This window comes from Phalacrocorax aristotelis, chromosome 4, assembly GCF_949628215.1.
Source record: "Phalacrocorax aristotelis chromosome 4, bGulAri2.1, whole genome shotgun sequence".
In the NCBI taxonomy this organism is placed as follows: domain Eukaryota; kingdom Metazoa; phylum Chordata; class Aves; order Suliformes; family Phalacrocoracidae; genus Phalacrocorax; species Phalacrocorax aristotelis.
The window spans coordinates 25,314,310-25,340,120 of NC_134279.1; the positions used below are offsets into that span (position 1 = coordinate 25,314,310).

Here is a 25,811-nt window from a genome sequence, read left to right on the forward strand (position 1 = left end):
ATTACAGCATTGTATTTTTCTGCCAAATTTCTTTAAATCTTCTCTGACAGGGAAAACAATTGAGCTATGTTTTCAACATCTTCATGTTGTTGTTGCACTGTTACATGGCCAGCTGTAGTTAAACACTTTCAGTTAAAACATACAGCACCGACAGTGCACAGAACGTATTTCTGAGCTGATCATACTCTTGTATAGTCACAGTGGTACAACATACTGATAGGCAGTATTACAGTGCGGTGCTACCAAACCAGTTCATGACCTTGCGACAGACAGAGCTGTTGTTTGGCTTCTGCCCCTTCAATTCACTCACTAAAACTGTAAAATTGTGAAGGCAAGTTGACATGTGTCGTACCGAACAGGCAGCTGCCCAAGGACAGCCTGCTCCCTGTGTGCTGAGCTGCTCATAGTTTGGGTGTGGGCAGCAGCTTCACTTTAACTGTCCTCTGTGTGTGAATCTGAGCAAGAAGGAAAACTGGAATAAATTGCCTGGCCCTTTGCCACGTCTTTACCTTAAAGAGCAGGTGGTATCTGTAGCAAGTTGTAACTCCTATTAATCAAAAACCTGTCATGTTTTGTTTGCAAGAGGCAAATGACTGACGTTTTCCTTTGACAGGACATCTGGCTTGGTCACCAGGTTTGCCTGGGCTTGTCGCAGCTATTTGGGTATCTAGGGAGAGGCCCGAAACAGTACCAGCCCTGAATCTCCTGGGGGAACCGGGTAAAGTGTTTCCATCTGGGACTATATAAATGTCTCTGGAGCCCTCTGTGCTGTACCAGGGCCCAGAAGCAGGGAGAGCCTGTACCCCAGGATTTCTGTGCATTAGAACCATCTCCTCTATCTCCCTAGCTTTTCCTTTGAATAGCATTGCAGGATGAAGGGAAGAGAAGTGCTTCTGTCCTCCTATCTCACTGCAGAGTTTCCTGACAGCTGTGCCTAATCTCTCCCAGGGCTACCCACTGTGAGATGCTCTCTGGTCCTGCTCCCAGGGCATCTGGACAGGGACCAGCTCTAGCTGGTTCCCTTCTGCTGCACCTTTGCGCTCAGGAGACCAGGCAGAAGGCAAAGAGGATGGGGCTGATGCTCACATCTGCTGCTCATATAGTGTCCAAGGCACCCCAGTTCCCAGCTTGGGAGGGGCAGGCAGAGCTGCCCTGCTGCCTTATCATAGAATCATAATGGTAGAGGGACTTGGGACTGAGAGTTGTTTCGGTGCTGTCTGTACTTCTGCAGTAGGCTGAATTGCAGCAGTGGGATTCATATGCCCCCTCTGCCTGAATTTGCCAATTTATTTTTTTTTTATTTTCTCAGAGGAAATAATAGATTTTTCCCCCTCAAAAGTCAAAGAAGCTATATGTATAGCATAGCTGGGCTATCTAACAGCTGCTTTTCTATATGCCAGGCAGTTTTACCACTTCATTAGAAAGAGACTGAGATTTCCAGGTATATTTTAGAATTTTATTTTCCCTGAAGAAGAGAGACAGTAAGTACCATATGTCTTGCTTGCAGCAATGGCTGCCACAAGTTTTTCTTTTGAGAAGATTTAGAAATAAGACAAAAATAACCAAGACAACCCCTACCCCAAGCTACAGAATCCCAACTAATAACATTGAAACAGAAGCTGATAATATTGATTCCTTGTGTACTGGTAGTTAAACTTCAAAAATCTATGGGGAGGGAGGCTTAACTGGCCTTTCTGTAGTACCAGAAAGCAAAGCCTGAATCCTAAATGTAGACTTTTTACAGCTATAAATATAGGAAATTATTTTCAGACAATGCTAAAATTACTGCTTAATTCCCTTTCCTTCAAGAGAAAGTTCCGATGAGGGGCACTTGGAAAGGAATCCCTGAGTGCGGTAGATATACTTCTGTGCAAACGAAGAAGTAGCTTTTCAGAGTGGTATGCGGTAGGAGTGAGACCAACTTGACCAGCGAAGACCCCGGTTCTGCCATCACTTCTGCCTTGAGTAACTTTAAACATTTGTCCTGTTTTTTTAGGCAAATTAATCTCTCAAAATATAAAGCTATTCCTGCACACAAGTGCTGGCAGGATCTGGGATCGGCAACTGCACAAACATTGCTCTGGCAGTGGTCTCCTGAGTGTTTGTAGAAAAAATATTAGGCCTTGGTCCTCTAAGGTACCTAGGTGAGAAATCCACATTGCTAAATATCTGTGAGGATCTGAAAGTCCAGAATTAGTGCCTGTTATTTTTAACAAAGTAAGACTTTAAAGGGCTGTCTGTGCTTCTAGCCACATTCGTATTTTCTCCTTGTTTACTTTTAGCCATTCAATGTTGTTCTTCACCTGCTCAATTGACTGACTCCTGGGCAATTGTCCTGCCCCAGCATTAGGATATTTCTCAAAGAAATTTTCCATCTGGAAAAGAGAGAGAAAAAGAATTGACAAGAAGTAAATAACACTGCTATTGGGCAAGTGGCTTTTTAAAGGGACCTGGTTAAGAGCAGTTTTGGCTGTGAGAGATATTTAAGCTCAGGCTAGTAGCACTGGGGTAGTTGTACAGTAACTCATACTGCTTTATACATTTAGTGGATAAAACATCAAGTTTCCTGGCCAGTAGATCATCTAAATATATTGACTTAAAACCAAGAGAAGTGCTGTCACCATACCTGCCAAAGCTGGAGCTCAGTGTTGAAGTTCTGGGTGATAGTTACTATTCGACCAAGGTTTCTGTCATTGATAGTGTATCTAGAAAAACAATTTAATAAATTATTTTTGATGGAAAATGGTTAGAAAAGAAAAGTCACAAATAATTATCTGAAGCGTAAACTTCTAACTGTGCTACAATAAAACACATGCACTCAGATTTCAGCATTTTTGGAAACACTTGAAAATGGTACTTCTATACAATATCTGTGCTGTTTACTAATGGAATGATCTCTCCTGTGGGATTTTTTGTTTTTTTTATTTAATGACTTATTGTCTCATGCTGGAAATGAGGTGTATTGCTGCTCAGCAACGCAAATGCTGTCCAGTTCACAGATCTAGGCTTGCAGGTGTGCTTTGCTTCTGTGCCCTCACCAAGCCCTTAGAAAGGAGAAAGAGAGAGGAGTCACTCAGATAGGGACGAGCAAAGCTAAAAGGTTTGCTATTACTGCCACTGCTTGTCTGTACGCTTGCTCTTCGCTGTTAGCACTAGAAGGAATTAAAATAATTCTCTACACTGTGTTCTTGTTATAAAATCAATAGAATCATAGAATCACTAAGGTTGGAAAAGACCCTTAAGATCATCGAGTCCAACCGCTAACCTAGAAAGAGTGGAGACATGACTGACCAATTTCCATGTAATAACAAGATTTCTGTGGCATTAGTAGAATTTTTTATACTTTTTAATCACCATTTATTGGTAGTGATCATTTAGGGAAAGAACGGTTGTCAAGTTAGCAGCAAGGTACTTTTTCACAGCAGATGGATATAATTGTGTTAAATATGCTTTCAGTTTTCATTATGCAAGGGCCAGTGATTACAGCTGTAGAGTGAAAATATAGAAAAGTATGGCATATAACAAGATATACAGATGGATGTAGGCCTAAAGTTTGCAATGAGTTCATTAGCGTACCTGTCCACTAAGTACTGCCAATTAAGTCGTATCCAGTCCCAGGCCATTGTTTTCCCATAGGTGTTGTACGAGATGTATCTCAGGACTGTGAATACATCTTGGCTTTTGATGAGGCTGGTGTTGTAAATATATTTAAGATACCTAAGGGAAATGCCACAAGAATCAATGACAGCCTTTCATGAAAGACAATGGAAAGCAAATAGTAAGTTAACACTTTTGGTGTAGACTTAACTGATGATGGTGAGAAATAATGCAATGCTAATATCTATATTTCTCAAGTATTTGCCAGCACAGTCTACAGTCCATTTCCAAGCAGGAACACTATTTTTGTCTATAGCATTTTAAAGGTGAAGTACAGCGATCTAAAACTTAAGTATCCGTTGATAACTGTGTCAAGAGATAATTGTATTGAAAGAAATCTAAGCAGTTAGGCATCTCTGTAGAAAGTAAGTAGGATCTATGTCTCTAAGTTGCTTGAAAATAGCCCAAACCCATTATTATTCCTCTATTCTAATCAAATAGTGAAAACAATATTGGATCAGTCAGTAGACCAGCCTGTTCGGGTAGTCAACCACCAAAAAAGTAGTAGTCCAAGCTATAAAGATCTTATAGGGACCATGAGCACACATACAGGTGGCTTGCTCACACTGTAATCTGTGCTGTTTGTTCTGAAACTCTTATCCACACAAAATTAAAACTCATTTGGGCATAGCATGCCTGCAAGTGCTGCAGTTATACTTCCAGTTCCAGCAAAAATGGTTTTGACTGACCATTTTGGCTGAGTAAAGGGATCCCTCAGGATGCATATTTGCAGGGAGATGAGGAGCAGCTGCAGAACACACTTAAGATGTTGTATGCTGAGATTAAGGATCATCTTCTTTCTTCCTATATGTAAGGGGCAATCTTCTCAATCTGTTTGCTCTTTTCCCCTTCTTTGTTATTTTAATAGTAAATTAAGAGACGAATTCTCCCTGCTTTAGGGGGGATTTTTTATTTTCTGTAAATATAGGCTGATCTAGTTAATTAATTAATGTCTTGATCATGTCAGTGATTAGTTATTGAATGGCTTTAGATTATGGCTGTTGCAGTCACAAGAATTTGGGAATACAGCTGCCTCCTACCACTATTTTAATTACTCTAACTAGTTTACTCTTTCTGAATCTCCTACGCTTCCTTGTTTCATCTTGTTTAAACTTGGAACTCTTCCAGGCAGAGACGGCTCCATCTTATGATATTTAGACAGGGGTCCAACAAAGTGGTGAACGCCCCGGTGAAGTGTGTGCCTGCATCTCTGCTACGTAATACAACTACATGCAAAGTTATTAGAAAAGCTCAAAGGAGCTAGTGTGTCTATGCAGAGCAGCATCCTGGGGAGATGCTCGCCCAGTCTGACAGCTGGACAAGCTTGGGGCAGTACCCAGACTCCCCATCACTGCCATGGTGGCATGAATACGTAATTTCTGGTTCTAGATCAGGCACCTCTACACAGCACTTCAAGGAGCACTGACACTTCACATGGATGCCTTTATAGGACTGTTTGTAACAATTGCTTATGGCTATTTGCCTAATTTTGGCTACTTAGAAAGTAGACACCTAGTCTAATCAAACTCCCTCTGTAGCTGACGGAGGGTGACTGGCAACACACAGAAGTAATTCTTCCTATCTGTTTTAAGTCCCTTTCCTGGTCTAGGATTAACAGTTCTCTGGAGGTCCTGCCTCCCTTCACTGATTGTAGAGGAAACATAGAAGACTAATTTTCTCCTGATGCTTAAGTATTAGGCAGCTGAAATTACACAGGGTGAAGGCACTGTTGGAAGAGCTGAAGGCTGTTGACTGTGTGCAGAAACTACAATGTGTTTAATATCTTTTCACTAAAGGAACAAGACATTTTTTCTACTACAGTACAATATCAGAGGGGGGTGTTAGATAACTGGCCTTGAAAATGTGTTGCATTCCTCATGCTGTAATCTGACAAAAATGACAGCACAGGAGAGAGGACAGGGGAATGAGCAAATGGTGACCAGTTGCTTCTGTAGGGAAAGAAAAATCTTTGTGTGATTAAATCACCTGTCCAAAAGGGTGATGTTCTTCACTGATGCCAGGCCATACAGCAGCTTTTCTTTTTCTTGCGCTAATGAAGTTTCTTGGTATTTCTTGAACATGTAATTCCATGATGACTCATTGCCTGAGTTCTGCATTCCATAGCGATATACCAGGAGTCGAAGATTTGCAGGAATGCTAAAAAAGAAGAAACAGTAATTGAATATTCTTCCCCCTTTCCTGCTTGAGATCTGTGACCAAGTCACATGCTGTGTTTTTCACCAGCCACAGAGGCTGTGAGCACTCACGGTTCTCCTTGTAGCCATTGCTCGAATTTTTGAGAAGCGTTGTTCAAAGCTTCTGTGTCATCCATGCTGCAAGCAAAGTCTAGGACAGACTCACGAAGAAGCCTTTAAAAGAGAGGGAGAGAGAGATATTTTCCTACTGCTTAGTGTTCTTTGAATCTGTCAATTATATGAGGAGGGGAAAAAAAAAGAAGATTATTCAACCTCTCCAAGTGGCTTCCAGAATCATTCCAGTGCAGCTGATCCACAATGGGTTTTACCAGGTAGCTAAAATATTTCTGAGGTAGAAAAAGGGTGTAGATGTCTTTAAATAATAATATACTTTTGTTCATAGTTTATTCTCCTTCATTTTTCCCTGAACTAGCACCTCTTAAACAAAAAGTAACACAAACACACACATGCACAATCTTTCCAGATCACCACAGCATGCCAAGTCTGAATGCTTGCAAAACTGATGCACAGCTAGAATAAAGGCAACCTGCTTCTCTCCAGCCTTGTCTGTGCTCCCAAATGAAGGTTGGGGTACAGCAAGGACACACTGACACAACTGTTTTCCATAGATAATGCTGAGTTCAGGGCATACTCATTTTAGTGACCATTAAATCATGTTCAGCATGTTAGGTCAACTAACAAACCTGCTCACTGCCACATTGAGATAGAGCCATCCTTCATGCTGAGGGCAGATGTCAGAGATTCTGCTGCCCTATACATACTTCTTTATTGGATGCAGGACAGCCTTGACTAACAAAGGTCTGTACTTATGGTGATGGATTGTAAGAAAAATTAGGCATAATTTCTACCCTTCAAGTGCATACTCCTGAACTGAGAATCCAGGTAATTCAGAGATCAATACTAAGCAGTTTTCAGCATGTTTAAAAGAGTGCAGTAATAAGAAGTAAATACTGATATCTCAGCAACACTGAAAATCACTTGAACTTCAATATTCTTGCTGTTACAGATCCTGAATTTTCAGATCCAGTGGTCCCATGCAGGAATGATTGATTTTTTTTGCTTCGTCACCTGAAACAGGGGATAGAGATTTGTATCATCTTCAAGCATGTTTGCGAGGTAATTTACAGATGATATTACTCTCTGCCAAGGTAAATAGTCTGTTTCCTTTGTTAGGTATTTCGTGAGGTCTAGGGGAACAGAGTAATTCACGAGTCCAGGTCTGTGGAAGGAGAAAACATAACTTCTATTATTTTAATGAATTTGAAGAACTTGTTTCTTTAAAGATATTAGAACACTATTTCCTTTAGAAGGTCTGAAATAATAAATGTTTGGAGGCGGAAAATAGTCTGGAATGTAACTTAGGAGCTGTTTTCCAAAGAGACCATTGAGGATCACTGTTGGTCAACGCCTAACCGTAGGACCTCTCACTGCCGTGAGGAGGCTGCTCACATTGTGCAGCAGCCCAGTGTGCCCAGAAGTGAGTAGCCCTCAGCTGACTACATTAACACCTGTTACACAAAAAGAGACTGCTAGCTCTGGAGACATCCTGAAAGGCTGAGGAGATTCAGACTTACAGGCTGTCACAGAAGGTCGCCTAAAGTTTATCTGTGTCAGCGTGGCTGGGTACAAGAGCTAGAAGTTTCCAAGCAAGTTTCTAAATAAGATAGCTGAGGTGGTAACTTTCTAATGCCATGCTATGCATTGTAGGCATGCCTCTGATTTTCTGGACACCCAACTTCTTCTGGACTGCTTCTATTATTGTTACTTACATGGCAAAAACACCCCTTTCTAAGACCTGTGCAATTAAAGCCCTCTTTTTTTCTGCCACTGAACTGAAAAGGAGCATTTCTTTTCACCGCATTGGCACTGCAAGCTGCCAGTGCATTCATGAATTTGCCCCTTTTGTAGGACAACATAAGCCGATAAACAATTAAGATTTGTAACAAATTAAGAAATTTTCTTTCAACCACCTCTGTTGAGTTAATTCTAAGTAACAGGCAATGGAAACTGAAAAACTTGTGTTGAAATCTCTGCAGGGAATTAGTTTACCTTGCTAAAGAAAAGGCATCATCCAATATCCCTGCACGGTCAGCAGCTGAAAAATTCTGTGTGAAAAGAGGAAAAGAGTGATCAAGAATATGTAGATTATTTGGAGGAAAAAAAAAAGCCTCTACAGGTCTCTATAAGAGACCCACCAGACAGATTAATGTTAAGACACTCACACTGTGGTTTCTGACCAGAAGAGCGCTTAACCTGGCCCAGTTTTCACTATCATAATTCACCCGATAGAATCCAATGTGGTCTGGATTAATGTTTGCAAAATTATTTGGAGGCAATGTTATGTTAATTCCTGCAAAACAAACAAACAGTGATCACTTTGTGCATCTTCTACGATACAGAACTCACTGGAGATTCCTTAACTCCAAAACTAATATTTGGTTTTAATAAATAACAAAATAAGATCCAGACCTTAATTTTTTTTTTAAATGGCTGTGAGTAAAGATGAGTTATTATAGACTTTAATGAATGCCAGCAGTTGTCTTAGAATAGTGAATTGTGGTAATTGCTTGGACCAGCTAGTTTGTTAAATTTAAAATGGAGATCATTGTGATTAGTGTGAGGATAATGAAAATTAGTGTCATTATGAAAAGTAAAAAAATTGCAAAGAAACAGCTCTTGTAAATAACTCTTTTAACCATCATGATTTCTATTAGTTTTAAAGTTCTCATATTTTATCCTCTGTTCCTTTCATTTTTCGGTTTATTTCAATTAACTTTTAAAGGGTTTTCTTCCCTGTACACTTCTGTGATTCAATTTTTTAAACTATATATACAGGAATTACAAAACAGGCTGAGACTTTACTCAAGCACTCATGTTTAAGGAATTTCCCATTTAAAATGAATCCTTGAAAAATGTTCCTGCCTCAGAAGCTTGGCCTGGTCCAGTTGGTGCTGCTATTTATGAAGTTTTTCTGCTGCCCAGTGGTCTTTGATCTGTGGTTTGAGGGTGGCTGGAATTAAAAGCACTTTTCTGTTTGGATGATCCATACAAGGTATTTCAAAAGGCATTTTTTCCCTACAGTTGCTGTTTGCCCTACTAGCCAGGATTTATACAGATGTAGAAGTAAACACCTAATCATGCCTTTGCAGGCTTTGTCAAGTTACTAGCGCCTTGCAGCCCACTGTAATGTCATGTGGAAGATAGAGAAGGAAAATTTCTTTGTGTTAATCTCTGACTTGTATCATGGCATAAGAATTTTTTGTTTGCTTTTTCATGGATACTAAGAGAATCCAGGTAAAAAAAAAAGCAGAACAAAAGACAAATTACATTTTAAATAGGTAACATTCAAAAAAGTACAAGAAGAGAAGAGCTGATTATGATATTCCTGAAAATCCAACATGTGATGTAATTCAAAAACTCAAAAAGTCAGTAATTTATTTCTTTCCTTTTTTCCATTTTTTCCCCATTTTTGGGAACTAGGGTTGTAGAATGAGAAATTAAGATTTGACAGCATAATTAAGGCAATCATAAAAAAACCCCATGCAGGCATTTCCTCATTCCTGAAATCAGAATTAGAAAACATGTTTAATCATTTGTAGCTCTTTTCTTTAACTGAACTCAGACTGCCAGTTTACCATGCCACAGATGCATTTAGCAGCCTCACACTTCACCTCTTTTCTTAGACTTGACAAAAGGCATCTAAGTCCCACTGATTTTAGTACATCATAATTAAGAGCATGCTTAGATGCTTCCTTGAATAAGACTGGATATAAACACATGCTTAAGCACTTTACTGAATTGGGCCTAAACTGACATAATGTGTGTATACGGGAAACAATCATTTTATTGCAGAAGTGACTACTAACTCCAGCACAACCAAGCTGTGTGCTGTTTCCTAGATCTGAAAACTGAAAAGCATGAAAGTTAATTCTGTGTTTTATTTCTTGTTACAGAAATTGAAAGGCTTTATCCATTCATTGTTGTTAAAAGAGAAGGGGAAGTTTACCTGCAGAATCTGATGTGTTGTAGAAAGTATAATCTGTTGAATTCCCAAGTCTCCATTTCACTGGTATATTCCATTTGTAACTGAAATTATTTAAAGGGAAAGAGAATCAAAAGATATTTGAAACCAAATGTTAAAAATAAAACTCCAATGTATCTTTTTATTTGGTTTAATGTTAACAGCTTGTTTTGTGAAGCCAACTGTGTTGGTACATATACATTTACCAAATATCCCTTGTAACAAAATGCAGCATTTTACCAATAGCTGTTGCTTATGTTGTAAAGATGTTTCTGTGCTATGATACTCTATTCAGCCAACAAAACATCAGATATTGGTGTGGTATAACTGGGGCAGTGTGGTATGATTGGGGCAGTTATATTCCCTGAAAAGCAAAATAAAAAGCATGAAGTGTCTGAGCATGTTCATGCTCTAGAGATGGGGAATAGCAGTACCTTGTCTCAATACTTTGTATTTGCCAGTAGTTCTCAAAACGCATCTGGTGAACTGAGTAAGGGAATGGAGTAAGATTTTGTCCAGTGTCCGATGCTGATGGATTAGTCAAGTTAATATGGGACTGTGTTAATTACATGCCTAAAGTTAAGTCTGAAAGCTGCACAATTTATCTGGTTCTTTTTTTTTTCTTTTTTTTTTTTTTTTTCCTGAAAATCAATGGAACTGCTAGGGCCATGACCTTCTGAATGCAGCCTTCACCTCTTGGTGACTCCATGTGCTGGAGATGGTAATAATTACCCATAATCAGAGAGAGATGATGTGAATGAATTTCCATTGTGCTAACTGTGTAGCTTATTACCACAGCTCTGGAACATGCAGCCCTGCTAAGCAAAATCTTCATGTCATGTCAGATAATAATCTAGCAGGGTACAAAGCAATTAATTTAGTACAAGATGATTATATATGGATGGTTGATGTCAGTGTTAATGTTGATGTGTCTAGGGCTTTGTGCAGATAGCAGTTAATCTTTGCAACTCTGACTTGAAATAAGTGGTTAAGTAGTATGAAACCTTTCTCACAGATGGGAAAACTGAAAGAGCTTAAGCAACCACTGCGATACAGTCAGTAGGACTTCTTGCCTTTTCCAGCCTATTTTCCTTCTCCAAGACAACCTTAATTGCCCCCTTATAAAGTACTGGGAGCCAGAAGTGACCTTACCTCTTGCTTTTCAATTCCTTGAATACCCTCAGTGGGTAGGTGCAGGCTCCTCAGTCCAGGGCATACCCAGGACAAAACTGAGTCATTTGGGCTGGCAGGATGCCATGGCACAGCCTGACCAAGACCGTGACCAGGCAGTTAAGGAAGTAGGATGGCAGAGCATACCGTGAGCGTACCTGCACAACCATCTGCATATGGCTGCTAAAATTATTAAGCCCTTTTGAGCGGTCAACTGATGTTCCATGTTAGCATATTACAGTCCATCCCAGGGAGACTTTTCTTTCATCTTAGACCCCCTGGTGACCAGTGCTACAGGAAAATCTGAGTCATCTTTACAACCCTAGATCAAGTGAATGGTCATTAACTTCCAGAAAATACCAAAATGAAGGCTATGGTACCTCCTGCTGCCTCCAGGAAGAAAAATCAGCTATTATTTTGTATCTTCTAAACAAAAATATCTGAATAAATGTATGCACTTCTAGATTTTACTAGTTCTCTTATGGAGATTACTGCCGTGGAACTTAGAAAGGTTGTTTGGCCAGAAGCCCCAGTATTGGGTTTCCCCAAGAGAAAGCCCATAAAAGATTTTTTTCTTTAAAACCCTGGTTTTGTAAATGCATGTAGTGAGTGGGATTTTATTTAGTTTTCTTTATATGTTCCTGAGATTACATACATAAATACTTTTCCTGAGCATAAGATACAATGGCTGTGTCCTGTTAACTGTGCATATTGAGAACGTGGTCCTGACATGCTATGCTGTAGCTACATATTTGCCCAGCAGCACTGTTTTAAGAGCACAAGCTTTTGAACTTCCATCTCTTTTGAGTGCCAGCATGCAGGAGGGTCTCTTTCAAGCCAAAGGAGCTTGAAACAAGCAGGCAGCTCAGGAGGCTATCTCTGCAATAAAGAATTCAGAGAATAAAGCATACACAAGGCTTGGAGTTTTCACTGCTCAAATCAAAACCTGCACCCGGACATGTAATAGGCCAGTCCTGTTATGTGGAAGGAGGAGGTATTGATTTTCACTGGATTGACTTTTAGGCAAGGGAGTAAGTCTGTCCAAGGATAGGTATTATCAGTATTATAATATATATTACTGCAGTTTATTTTTAAGCCATTTATAAACAAATTTCCCTCTCAGAGCTCAGCTTCTTGACAGGTTAAGGTAGGAACAGTGCTGGGATTTCTACTCAAGAAATGACAAATAACAATGTACTGTAAGCCTTGAAGTCAAGCAAAAGTAGGATTCCTGAGTCTGCTACCTCAGAACATAGTGCCATAACTAAAAAATTTTAACACAAAGAACTGTTTTTGCCTGAATGGTTTGTAACACCAGCCTTCAGATGGAACAGTGCTGTAGTTTGCAGCTAGAGTTGCTTCAAAAGCCTGAAAACTTTTCTGCTTATTGGGAGAAATACAACACTGCGAATACATGGGTAATTATCTCATCCCAACTCTTTTGATACCTCTCCAAAATTTCCAATACCATGGGCCTTCCTATTGCTCAAGTTTTTTCTTTTTAATCAGAAGTCAATAAAGTGGCCACAACTGTTTCTTAATTTTCTCCTTGTTCTTGCTCTTTGTATTAAAATAACTAGTAGAAGCTAATGGAAAAATGCATTTGGGTAGATTTAGTTCTAGTTCATACAGGCAAGTTTTACTGCTTTAGCTGATTGGGATAGTTCAAAGAACGAAACCTTACTAATATGGGTTTATTTGAATCTCTTCCACTGAAATGTTGGCAAAGTTGTATTGCCTCAAAATTGGAGCTGGCTAAGAATATACACAATTCCAGCTCTGAACAGTTATTCAGCTGGTTAATGTCATGGTGCTGCTGGGCCACTTTTCTGTGCAGGTCCACCAACCCACAGGTAGGGTTCATCTCCCTTCAGGTTAATCATCTGTTAATTAACAAATATGCTCCTGTACAGTATCCCACCTGCTGTGAATAGGGTAGATTAATGTGTGTAGCTGGCTGTCTGGCCATGTAAAAGCCCAAGATGGCTAACTTTGAATAGATACCTATCTTTTAGATGGGTAAAATTAAGCAATACCATCCTGAGTGAAACAGGACAAAAAATACCTCTTGATGAGGATTAATAACATTTATACGCAACTAGCTATTTCACAGCAACTCATGTTTTTGAGACATGTGAAGACCTTGTGACGTATTATAGATCCTACACCATACAGAAAAAAAACAACAACAAACCTATTGTCGTATAAAATACCTGGATCAAAGTACCCGATTTCTGGACAGAGACATTTTGTGTCAGTTTTCCTTAGTCTGGCAGACTATAATTTGCAGTTGTTCAACAGATGATTTGCAATCATCTGAGCTGTCTTGTGGAAGCAAGATTTTCTGGGAGACCCTGTCCAATTCTTCTCTGCTGTGTTTGAGAAAGAAACCCTGAGACAAAGGGCTGATGCTGTCCTAAATTTGAAATATTTGTATCTAACTTCCTGATGGTTTCTTATTGAAAACAAATGCTGAGAGTAAGTTTAGTAAGAATGAGTATAACACTGCCTACATGTATGTCAGTTGGAGAGAGTATTTGTACAGTATTTCTACCAGTTTTGGATAGACATTTACAGCAGGAACTTACCCAAGATCAGAAGGAGGATGAGAAGCATTTGCACTGGGATCCAAGAGAAAACGTTTCTGTGTGAATACTGAATTACTTCCCATCTCCAAAACAGGGTAGCCCATCTGCCTAGTCCATGTATCCATGACTTCCTTCACAGGTTTATTACTTGCCTATGAATGATGGAAAAAGGTTGCAGTGAAAAAGAAAATTCAGTCCAAAGAGGGAAAAAAAAAGTATCTCTGATACAAAGGAAGAAGAGCAGAAAGTGGCAGAGGAAAGAGCAGGTTCAGTACCAAAAACACTCCATTAAATCCTTTCTTTGTGCCTGTCACTGAAAGGAGAAATGAGCTGGAAATCTGAACATGGACAGAGGAAATGAGATATGGGCAGGACACTGGCCAATAACATGGACAAGGAACACTGAGAAACTTTTGAGGCCCCTTGCACGCTCTAAGATTGCTCCATTTTTTCTGAGGAAATAACCAAACAGGACAGAAAGGACATAAAGAGACTTTTCAAAGCCAGAAGTCTCCTTGCAGCATGCCCTGTTTTGCATGTGAAGGAGGAGCCAGTATTAACCACCAGCAGCTGCACTAATGTAAAATTTGATCCATTCGGTGGATGATGAACTTCTGTCCTAGAGACTGAAGCTGGAGAAAGCTGCCACTTCCTCCCCTGGATGCCACCTATGAGGGAAGGCAGATAAGGTCATTGTTTCCTTCTTCAGATGAAGCAGCAGATGTGAAGATGCAGAGACCAGAGAGACAGCAGGGAGAAGTCCTGCTGAGCAGGAAGATGTCTAGGACCAAGGAGAAGATAGGAACTTGAAAGGAGACACAAAAGTGCAACTTGGGCTGTGTGAGTGTCCACAATGGTGGAAGGAAAGGAAATACCAGCAGGGGAAGAACCTGGTAGCATGCAGGTGGGCTTTTGTGAATGATAAACAATGGAAAGAAACAGCCCAGCCTCAAGGAGAAAGGAAAATCAGAAAATGGTGGCACAGAGAATGTCCCAGCTGGGACTCAGAAGCTAGAGATGGAGATAAGCACCAAAATTACTTGGGGATGGATACTGTTGAGAGCTTTCAAACAGTTGAATCTGGCTAGAGATAAGGGAGAGTGTGAGGTGCATGTGAGGGGTGAATGAGGGGTGTTTTCACCCATAAGATGAGTTTGAGTTGTGGGGGGAATGTTTCAGTAGAAGGCTGTTTGTTATCAAGGCATCCTTCCTTGTTTCTTATTCTGCTCCCACAGCTGTATGCCAAAAAATGAGGAAATAATATATATTTGCTAGAATTAAGATGTGTTGGAATATACTGGGAGGCTGCCTAGCCTGTGATCTCTCATTGACAGGAGAGGTACAAAATAGAAAAAAGTCTGGGAAACTGAAACCAGTGGGTAAGATATGAAACATTTATTATCAAGGATTTGGGTTGCTGCAAAACATACCGCTTCCAGAGCTTCCCAAAATTGTTGCGTCTTGGCATTCTGGAAATGGTGTTTCTTCAAATATTCCTAAAGAGAGGTAGAAGACTGTGAAAACACTACCAGGTCTTTCTTTTTGGCCTATGAAAAAAATACACATATTCAGTTGTGCAGCGATACACAGAGGGCAGATTAGTTGTACAGAGTATCTATCCATGGGCAGTAGTACTGTGAGTAGGAGGCTAAATGGATCACTATTCAGCTGATGAAGTTCCTTTGCTTTCCAATGCATCACGTAATGCTAAAAGTCAGCATTTTCCAGTGTGAGTTTTTAGTGTGAAATAAATTTGTACTTGAAGAGTTCTTTGTATTTTGTTTGTATGGACACCAGCATACCCTGTTGCAAATTTCTGTCTAATGTAAGGGGTTGTTTAGAAAGAGGAAGTATTTCAGGAGATTTCACTAGCTGTGGACTCAGAGTGGAAGTAGGAAAGTCTAGACAACTCTTAAGGTGTGATCAAAATGACTGTTACAAGGAATAATGCTATTCAGCTAAGTGTTTGCACCTCCTAAACACTACTCCTGTCCTGTGTCTTACCTGGCTGCTTAATGAGTGATTTCCTACCCTTTTATCTGGATCCTGGTAATGTTTAGTCAGTAGATGGTGCTGTTTGTTTCACTGTTAGCCACAACTACCTACTGTAATGTTCTTGAAGGCTCTGAGTAGAGAGGAAGTATTAGTCTTTTGAAATGGACAAGGTGGCTGTATTTTCCCATCTTGTGGAACTGTCCTGACTGAATATATGAAGGGAAAAATAAAGGAAAATACAACTGTCTTGTAGCAGCCCATAAATGTGGTCTCCAGGAGAGAGGGAGGTAAGAACAAATGTGGTAAACCTGTGCTGTAACTTCACAGATTACAGATGTCGGTTCAGAGGAAAAGGCAGATAACCTTACTCTTTCTGGGAGGGATCCTTTCTCCCATTTTTTTCTTTCCATAATTTTGTAGCATCACATTTTTTCCTCCATGAGAAAGGACTATGAACTGTGCAATATCTCCTTTTTCTACCCCCTATTACCGCAGCTCCCTAGGGTTTATGCCTGTAAGAGTGTCCCTGCACAGCAGGCTTGGGTGGGTTGGAGGATCATGGCCATACGAAGCTGCAGACATAATTTACAGCCGAATGAGGGGATCCTAGCTGACAACAGGATAACAGTGGGGTGGAGGAGGTTTCTCTACTAAAAGCTGTGTGAATTTAGATCCTCACTGGCAGGCTATCAAATCTTAATGCAGTTCACATTCCTGCTTTTGTGGGAGCATGGAACTTCTTCCCCTTGATGTTATCCACTCAGTACTGAAATGCATTAAATACTTTTGCTACTAATACCAGGAACTCTGATATTTACTTTTTGAATAATGGCTTTGCTACTGTCATACAAGGATAGGCTACATTTCTGGCATGTTTTGGTGCCACCTTTACCTGACAGCCTTTCTGGAAGAGGTCTGGTGTAATCCAGTCTCGAAGCATTCTGAGGATCGATGCACCCTGAGGACAAAGGGAAAGGGGAGAGGGTCATTCCACGCTGCTCTAACACTGGATTTCTGTTCATGTAAGGAGTAACATATGAATGAATATTTTGTAATGCAAAAATAGAAACCATCCATCTGATGAAGGAAGTGGATTTTCTAATTCCTTCGTGGCACAGCATGCCTGCGGAAGCTTAATTCTGGATGTGAGAGTTGGTCCTTAGCTGTGACCAGACACCCGTTTCCAAGTTCAACTGTGCCAGAGGAAGAACTCCTGAGCCCTGCTGCTGGAGGTTGCTGTTCTGCTGCTCTACCTGTTTCTGTGAGCAGGGCTCCCTGTTTCACTTTGAACAGGGCAGGGGTAAGGGCACCTGGGGAACTAGCCCTGTCCAGCAGCACAGCCTGATGAGGTGAAGTGACTTCTGCAGAATGCCCAACAGGTAGACAACTCCAAAAATGCTGCAATTCCGAGGCTTTACATGCTGGGGATGCCATCTCAAGATTCAGAATGAGCTTTGCTGAGGACTGGTGTGAGAACTTTGGCCTCTGAAGCACGGTGCAATTGGCATCAGAGAAGTTACTTGGGTGTCACAGAAAGAAAAACAATTAGAACCTTGAAAGAAGAAAGAAACAAAGGGAAGACAGGAGAGAGAAGTAGAAGAGTCATGTGGAACAAAGAACAGAGTGGGCACAAAATGATGAAAAACAAAAGCAGTGCAAACCCAATCTAAAACACAAAATACGATTTTAGGATTAGCATGCTTTCATTTTCCAAACTAAATCAAAGGGCAGCTGAGAGTCCAATGCTATGAATGGTTTAAAAATCCAGTTGTCCCATGAAAACAAGGACTTTATCTGAATTGTCAGTAAATCCTGTCTCCCCTATTTATGTGTCTGGGAATAACAACCTGACTGCACAAGCCATGGCAGAGGGACTGTTTGAACACCTATGCCTCAAACTGCTTTTCAGACTATTGTTGCAGAGTCAAGGTGGTCAGCAGATGACTCTTTTCTAATACATTAATTTAATGTGTTTGCCATGAAATATGTTCAAAAAAGATTCAGTAAACTTTAGAACAGATATCTGTGAGTGGTAATCATAAGGCTGCTTATGATTAATGGTGATCAGAAGGCCATGTGTATGCACTAGGGTACCTCAGTTCCTCAGCTTCATCTATAAGCCACTTCTTATCTGATATCACCTCTCATAGATCATCCCCTCCCATTTATATTGAAAGTCGGAGCAGAAATACACACTTCTGCATGCATTTGGGAACTGAGGAGATTTCTTTTGCTTGAAATTGCAATGTATATTTAGCCCCTTGCACCTTCTACTACTGCTTTTCAGTCTCTTCCCCCTACCCTTGTCATTCCTCTGTAGTCCATGATGGAGCGCATTGAGAAAAACTCATCCTAACAAAATTACTAGTTATAGGCACTCCAGTGATTTAATAACTTTCTTTTCTTTCAGCTATTTGGGGATGTTCAGGAAAGTGACCTTGATTTGAATAGCTGACCTTGTCTGACGGGGATGTAAGGGGGAGTCTTTTATCAACACCCACATAACTTCTCCTAGAGAGGTGTAGTAATTGCCAAGTATATGACAAGATTGTATGTGGCAGAAATGTGGAACATTTAATCCTAAACTTCTTTAGCTAGGAGGTTTCAAAAACGTTGGGGCCCAAGAGCAAATTTCTAGCAGAACTTACTTAAGTATCTGTTTTCTGAAAAGGTAATCAATGTTTGAACCCCAAACACAACAAATCTCATTGCTACATTAATAAAATCTTTCAAATTAAAAGAGAGGACTGAACTGGAAAAGAGGTGAGATGCAATTACTTTTTAAGAGCAGATTAAAAAAATAATATACATTAATTGTGTAGTCACCAGCTCTACTCTAGTCCAGCTTTCCTAGGGGCATAATGCCTTACTGATCATACAGCAGTTCGAGGTTCCCTTACAGAATACACTACAATGACTCCACAGACCCTTAGGCAATTCATTAGAGTTCTAGGATTGTATAAGCCCTGTAATTGCTCTGTTAAAACTAACGGAGAGCATTCCAAATTATGCTTTATTTGTTTAGTGATGAATATTACCATGAGGAGATTGTTTTTGTAAGAAAAATGCAAAAGAGAAGCCAAAATAAAGAAAAAAAGAAACAAGTTAATTTTGTATTGCATTTATATATAAATACCAACAGTAATTTGAACTAAATCTACATGAATACTTTCTCGTTCAAGCCAAATTATATCCCAAGCCAAATTATATCCCAGGCAGAGTGTTCCCAAACAATGCATGAGTCCTCAAGTGTTTTCGCTTAAAAAAAAATGAGTTCATGTAGCAATTATCTGGGCACAAAGTGATGAGTAAAAGCTGGAATTTTTTCTCCATTGTTTTTTCAGACCATGCAAAAGTATGTCTCTTGCTTAGCTCACCACTAAAATACATTTTGGTCCAGAGTGTTTGATTTAGCTCTGTATGTTTCTTGACTTTTGTTAGTTTGATTTAAGAACAGTGTTACACAATGCAGGTTTTCACATGGTTTATGATTTGACTGTGAGGCATTTATGATGCAATAAATACTGGTTGTATTGTTGGGTAGAGGATTTAACAACTGAAAACAGAAAACTGATGGAAATGGATGGATCAAGTGTAGCTAATAAAAGTAATATCTACAGCTACAGACTCTACTCTAGCACAGCTAAAGCCAAAGGCAATGCAATACATACTTTATGTTTAGATGATAATGGGAGCTTGGAGGGAAAGCATTAAGCAGGATTTAATAATGGTGGATTTTGTGTGTTCAGTGGATACTTGTTATGGCATCAGATAGGGAACACTGACAGTTGTACAAGAAGCTGTCAACACAAATGTGGTGTATCAGGGTCAGAAGCAACATGGGACATAGCTGGTTGAGGAGCGAGCAGAATCCCAGCTCCTTCCTCACCTTGATGACATATGTGGTGGTGAGGAAGAGGGACAGGGGTGTTTCCTTCTTGCTTCTTCAGACTTGCCTCTTAATGTACTGAAAAAAATACTAGAAGCAACAGTGTTGTCAGGGAGCTTGAGTCAAGAGGCTCCCTGGTTAGATACCAGGGAGTCTGGGAGAGACCTGCTTTGTTCCATATCTAAGGACAAAATGGCTTTGGCTGTACCTGATATGGAGGGAGACAAGCCAGCTTCAGCCTACTAGCTTGGATCCTGCTGACCTCATCAAAGTGGTGACCCTCAGAAAAGCTGCTGGCCTCTCTAATGCTCTGGACCTCAAAGCACTTTTCCACAAGTGCTGAGCTCCTGGCTGCTGCCCCGCACAGCTAGTACTACCAGATGTTGTGGTCACAACAGCGGTTGCATGGCACCAGCATCCTGGCATCTTGCTGCTCAGACTCAGAGTATTCTTCCAGTCACTTCTGGCTGGCTCTTGAGAGAGCCTTTATAGGCACAGGTTGCCACCACCACTGACAGGGACAGCCCCAGGATGAGCAAAAAGCTTGTCAAACACCTAATGGCATGTCCTCTACCACCTTGTGGGTACAGGCTACTGTGCTCCAAGTCAATCCTAAGCTCTCAGTGAAATGTGGAGTTAACTCATCTCCCGGTTTAGGGCCAATGCCAGTAGAGGCTGGTGTACCCCATCTTTGCTAAGGCCTCTTGGGTGGCTGGGATACTGTGAGCATCATAAGAGAGAAAGTTACTTTCCTGATCCTTGTCTTGCTTCCTCAAAATAGAAGTTATACTGCCCCAAAGGTGTGATGGGGAAGTGAGCAAAAGGACACATGGACATCTGCCCTTGCATTAGATTATGAGGCTTGACATAACTGGGCGGCATCAGCACATGAGGTGATGGGAGAGGACTGTGCTTAGTATCTGGTTTAGGATAATTTTAAACCTGACAACTCTAGCAGCAGAAGATGCTGACACTGTGATTTCCCTGCACCTCTGCATGCTGTGAGCAGCTTTGCATGGCATATAGTGGCTGACCGAGGCTCTGGCTGCATGGCTCCTCCCAGTTGTTTTTGACCAAATCATCACTGACAGCAATTGGGAATGTCCCAGGAAAAATATCTGCGCAGACACAGCCCAAGTCGGTTAGGAGTTATGCTTACGAGCTCCCCTGTCTTTTATCTCCTCTCCCAAGCCTCCACTTTCTTTGCATCCAAAGTCACAACAGGAGGATATCCTACCTTACTGTAGGATATCCCATCAAACACAGAGGTGATTTCAGCTGGAGATGACACGTCAACCACAATTGGGTGGGAAGACAGCAAAGAGTCATCCTTCATTACAGGAAGCACATCATCAATTAAAACCTGATCAAGCTGAGAAAGAGAAGATGTTAAAATAGAAACAAAGGCAGGACTATATGTCTAACTTCACAAAATAAGTAGCTTGAACTGCAGCTTCTCTAGGGGGATGCAGTTGGAAATGGAATGAAATTTCACCTCCTCTAAAGAAGAACTTGCAAACTCTTACTTTACATCCGAGAGGGGAGGGATAAATTTTCTCCTTAACTAAGATAAATTGCCTTCTGCAAGTCCTATTTTCCCGTGTGTATCATAACACAAAAACCCCCACTGCAGGCAAAAAAAAGGAGCCTCTATTACCAGTTTCAGCAGTGTGACAATATCTGCAATGGATTATGAGCTCCTCTTGCAAGAATGGAGCTAGGGAGGAAGGGAAGGAAGGAGAAAAGAGGCAGCACTCCCCATCCCAAGGTTTATAATTTTTTTAAGGTGATGATAATTGCTTTAAAAGATTAAGTGGCCTGTAGTTAAAATCCCCTTACTTCTAATCAGTATTAATGATAAAGACTAAATTTCGGCTTAGTTTTCCTATTCTAATACTCACTAGGATGATAACACTGAAATTGCTCTAGATCTTAAATGAACATAGTGTCTGGACACAAAAAGGTCTTTAAATTCTAGGCTCAGTAATTAAAATGTTTCTTATATAGTTAGCACAACAGATCCTCTACTTCAAAGTGTAAAAAAGGTGACCCAGGAATGATTTTGTTCTCAGCCTCACATAACATGGGTGAGAAGAAATATTTATGGGGAGCAGGGAGGGAGGCAGGGGAAACACCAAGTAGGCACTGCCTGTTTCTAAAGTGACTAGGCTCAGGGGCTAGTATATTTTGACAACAGGCTTAGCCTATGCAAAACCTGCTTCCTTCCACTGGCATATGTTATATATTTTCTAGTAGCCACAATCTCATTATACCTGGACAGCTGGGGGAAATATGCATGCTATGCGCCATCACATATGCTTGGGAGGGGGGGAAGGAGAGAGCAAGAAACGTCTCTTTATTCAGACACTTTTTTTTTTCCTGGGCATCTAATGCATATTTAAGGTTACCCTCTTTGCCTGCAACCACATTAAAGTGACTGGAGTTGTTTTGCTGCACAGTTAGTACTGTGGGCCATCCACTAGCAGTACCTATTTTTGTGCTATGCAGAGCAGAGATTGTCTGAGTTGGGGCATTTGAAATGACAGTTAAAATGCTGGAAGCAGCTGAATGGGGGATCTGATATTTTCCTTGACCAGTAGCCCAAGCTGTGGAGACAGGTCCAGGTCCTCAACCCTCACCAGGTCAGATAATACTAAGACAAGTCCTGTGAAGGGCCACTACAACCCAACTAAATAAATAAAGGGGAATCTCTGTCTTCCAGGGTTAGACCTTTACACAGCATGGCAAAATTACTAAGGCTCTGTCCAGAATCCACCTAGGAATTATTTGCCATAATAATAACCAAACTCTTGACTCACTTGTCAAAAAAGAATGAGTCTTCCTTGCAGATTAACTATACAAAATTTATTTTGATTTGTTTCAGACCATAACATAGGCAGGTGGAAAAGCTTAAACCAACTCTTTCTTTGTGTTGCACTGGACTATATTATTTTTCTATAAATATACTTTAAGTCTTCATCATCCTTGTCTAATCTTTACTCCCTTCCAAAATATTCCCCCCAGTCCAACAGCCCTCCACAGGACAGAAATAATTACCATTTGCCAATCTGGTTCTGCAGCATTTACTCCCAGGAACTCAAAATAAGTGGCAAATCCTTCATTTAACCACAAGTCATCCCACCAGTCCATGGTCACCATATTTCCAAACCACTACAATTATGAACGTTGAAAGATGTAGTGTTAGCGAAATGGTAAATATACATTTCAGTATCTCACATCTCCACACAGAACGTTCATTTGTTCACATTTCTTCCTGTTGCCAGATGAAAACTACCATAATTCTGGGATTTATATAGGAATTCAGGCCTTGCCTTGTGTTAAAACATCACTTTTATTATAAGATTACATATTACTGGGGAAACTGTTACTGATTCATGTGCCACTGAAAATATTTTTAGTTTCTTCCTCTTGATTAGATGATTTGTGCTTGTAAGGACATGTTTTCAGACAGCCTCCTTAGCATATAGTTGTCCCTATTTTCTTGCCCAAAAGAGGCATCTGCACATGCAGATTAGTTCCTTTAAGGCATTTCAGACAGATTTTTGTTAAGCTGGCTCACAGTCTGGACCTAAGCATTTCTTGAGAAAAATTCAAAGGCAGTAGTTATGGTACTTCAAAGCTCTAATGGGGAACTGTTTTAACATGATATTTTGCAATCAAATTGTGAGCACACATAGAAGATCCCGAGATGGAGTTAATGACAGTATTTTTGAGATTAAAATGTTGTGACTACACATTTGAAGCACTATACAAATGAATTGTGTCCTAAAACGTACCTGATGAACGAGTTCATGGGCTACCACAGCAGCTACTCTCTGCTTGTTGTAAGTGGCTGACTCTTTGGGATCATACAGCAGGTTTGTTTCTCTGTATGTGATCAGCCCCCAGTTCTCCATAGCACCTGTCCCGAAATCTGGAATAGCTATTTTATCTGCATTGAAAGAAAGAGAAAATGATTACTGCGGTATCCTTTAAGCCACTTAGCTTGTCCTTTTTCTGTGTATTCACAGCCTGTTTTGCTTACCATTTGTGATTCTGTCTTACTGCTGTGGACTGCAGTCTATAACCTGTGTTTAAGAAGCAAGGATCTGGCCTACAGCAGCTGATAGCAAGCACCCTGGCTCTGCTGAGATTAATAGAGCTAGGATCAGTTGTGATAGCCAAGGATCTGTACTGTGAGGTGATGTTATGCCACCTCCTGGGAGTATGCGTATCATACCTTAATTAATTTTGGCTCCAGAAATTAATAGTATTGTCTGGGGGTGTGCTGTAGGCAGTAAACCTCCTGAAACTATCTATAGCATAATCAGGCATGTCATTGTCACACTGCTGCATTAAAAATATTTATTGACATGTTAACTGAAGTAAATCCCCCATGCAGTGAACAACATCTGCTTCTACTCCTGGTAATTTGTGGGGGGTCACTCATTTATGGTCAGTAATCAATACAGGTTTAAATGAGAATTGCAGACTCAATTGGACTGGCATTTGCTTCTGCAAGTAATGACCACAGCCTTTCTGTGTGGGTTAGTGAAAAAGTACAGATGGATTTAAAACTGAATAGAACAAACAACCCTCACTCCATCCTAAAAGAAAGTAGGAATTACTTAATTTAAAAAACTTAATTACAGAATCAAAGCTGATAGTCTAACAAGGGCTTCACTGACAGTCAAAATGAGGATCACAAGGAGAATAGCAATGCCAGAAACCATGAATCGATGTGAAATACAATATTGAAATAAACCATTATGCAGAAACATATTTGATTCATCAGGTTTGATATAGATGAGTTCCAATATTAAGGGAACAACATAGTAAGTCAAGATTTGTGGTGCAATAAATAGACATTATGAGAAAAACAGTATAAAATCTACAAGAGCATCTACCCTGTCATATTGCTGACCTGGGGTTACCATTCCACTCTGTAGCACAGACTGGTCCCTATCCATACACTGACCTGGCAAAATCATGAGGCTTTTATGGAAGTGAAGGTTTGAATATGAAGCATAGTTGAGATATAGTCCCAAGTATTACTGGGCACCAGCATGCAAAAGAACAACTTATCATACTGGTTTCCCTAATGCAGTTGTCATTGAAATGCAAAGAGATATTAACAGTAAACTCAGATGATGTTTTGAAAGAGGGGGGTAAAAATCTGTTGTTAATACAGGTTAGCCTCATAGGTGCATGTATGAATAGCCAATAAAAGGTTTGCACAACATTGTCAATTGTCTTCAAAGTTTTGTTTTGTTTTGTTTTTCCTAATTACATCACCTTAACTTGTTTGCAGTCAATGTTTTTCCATCCTTTTACATTCATGAACCTAACTGAATTACCTCTTTGGAGGTCTTAGGAGGGGGCATTTCCAAAACTCTGATTATGTTCCCAACTTTATTAGTTCAAACTGTGCAGATCAGATCCAGAATCCAGATAGCCCAAGTGAAAGGATGCCCAACTTTTTCTTTGCTTATTTTGTAACCATGGGCAGAATTTGATAGTGTGCCACTCTTGTTTAGCTCTGGGTCTCCATTTAGCCCAGCAATAGAAACTACAAATTATATGCTGGACCACATTAATCTTTCTAGGAAGTGGATACACACCCACTTTGCACTAAGGTTAATAAATGGTATGACATACTCTCTGGCAGTTTACATCTTCACTTATCTCACTGCTGACTGTTGTCCAGGAGTTCCCATGGAAGTGGTTCATGTTTTTCTCAAACTTTTTCTGGCTCTATTTAACTCATGATGTCCATTTGCTGATGACACCAATACTTCCCCTGATTTTTCAGAAGACACTTTAAAATAACGATGCCAGGACCAGTGCTTCAGTTCAGCAAGCTGAACTGTGAGAAATGGTAACTACACTGTTCATGAGACCAACCCTCCCTCATGACAATTAAGAACATCTTGAACTACACAGGTACAGTTTTAAAACATCCTGACATAATATCAGCAGTTAGCAACGAACTGCTTTCATGCTCTGTTTTCCACCAAAGCACAGAGACCTGTAGGAGAAACATAAACATGACAGAGAAATAACAAAATGAAAAATATAAGTATTAATAATCACCTAGTTTTGGAAGAGAATAGCTCAAATTAAAGTACTCTTCAAAGAAGTCAAATACAATTTTTGTTACGTTTGCTGCATATTCTGCCGTGTGTATTTGCCGTGGCTGCGCATAAACTCTCAGCTGTAAAATACAGAGACAATTAGAACAGTCTTCAGTTAGAAGAATTTAGGAGGTGGCAAGC

At 40.2% G+C, this 25,811-nt stretch overlaps 1 protein-coding gene across 2 annotated transcripts in view; it reads right to left on the reverse strand.

Annotated features, from left to right (window-relative positions):
* Positions 1 to 1,442: 1,442 nt before the first annotated feature.
* The window catches only part of ENPEP (glutamyl aminopeptidase), a 67,307-nt gene continuing 42,938 nt past the window's right edge, over positions 1,443 to 25,811 (reverse strand). For both annotated transcript variants that reach the window (XM_075090650.1, XM_075090649.1), the window contains 17 exons: positions 25,630 to 25,750; positions 23,334 to 23,488; positions 22,594 to 22,707; positions 20,774 to 20,908; positions 16,540 to 16,605; positions 15,083 to 15,148; positions 13,653 to 13,804; positions 9,880 to 9,959; positions 8,096 to 8,223; positions 7,923 to 7,978; positions 6,942 to 7,092; positions 6,126 to 6,199; positions 5,925 to 6,026; positions 5,644 to 5,814; positions 3,577 to 3,717; positions 2,627 to 2,705; positions 1,443 to 2,375 (listed from right to left, as the gene is read on the reverse strand). In XM_075090650.1, coding sequence (XP_074946751.1) covers positions 2,226 to 2,375; positions 2,627 to 2,705; positions 3,577 to 3,717; positions 5,644 to 5,814; positions 5,925 to 6,026; positions 6,126 to 6,199; positions 6,942 to 7,092; positions 7,923 to 7,978; positions 8,096 to 8,223; positions 9,880 to 9,959; positions 13,653 to 13,804; positions 15,083 to 15,148; positions 16,540 to 16,605; positions 20,774 to 20,908; positions 22,594 to 22,707; positions 23,334 to 23,488; positions 25,630 to 25,750 — 1,941 coding nt within the window. In that variant the 3' untranslated portion in view covers positions 1,443 to 2,225. The remainder of the gene's footprint in view (positions 2,376 to 2,626; positions 2,706 to 3,576; positions 3,718 to 5,643; positions 5,815 to 5,924; positions 6,027 to 6,125; positions 6,200 to 6,941; positions 7,093 to 7,922; positions 7,979 to 8,095; positions 8,224 to 9,879; positions 9,960 to 13,652; positions 13,805 to 15,082; positions 15,149 to 16,539; positions 16,606 to 20,773; positions 20,909 to 22,593; positions 22,708 to 23,333; positions 23,489 to 25,629; positions 25,751 to 25,811) is intronic.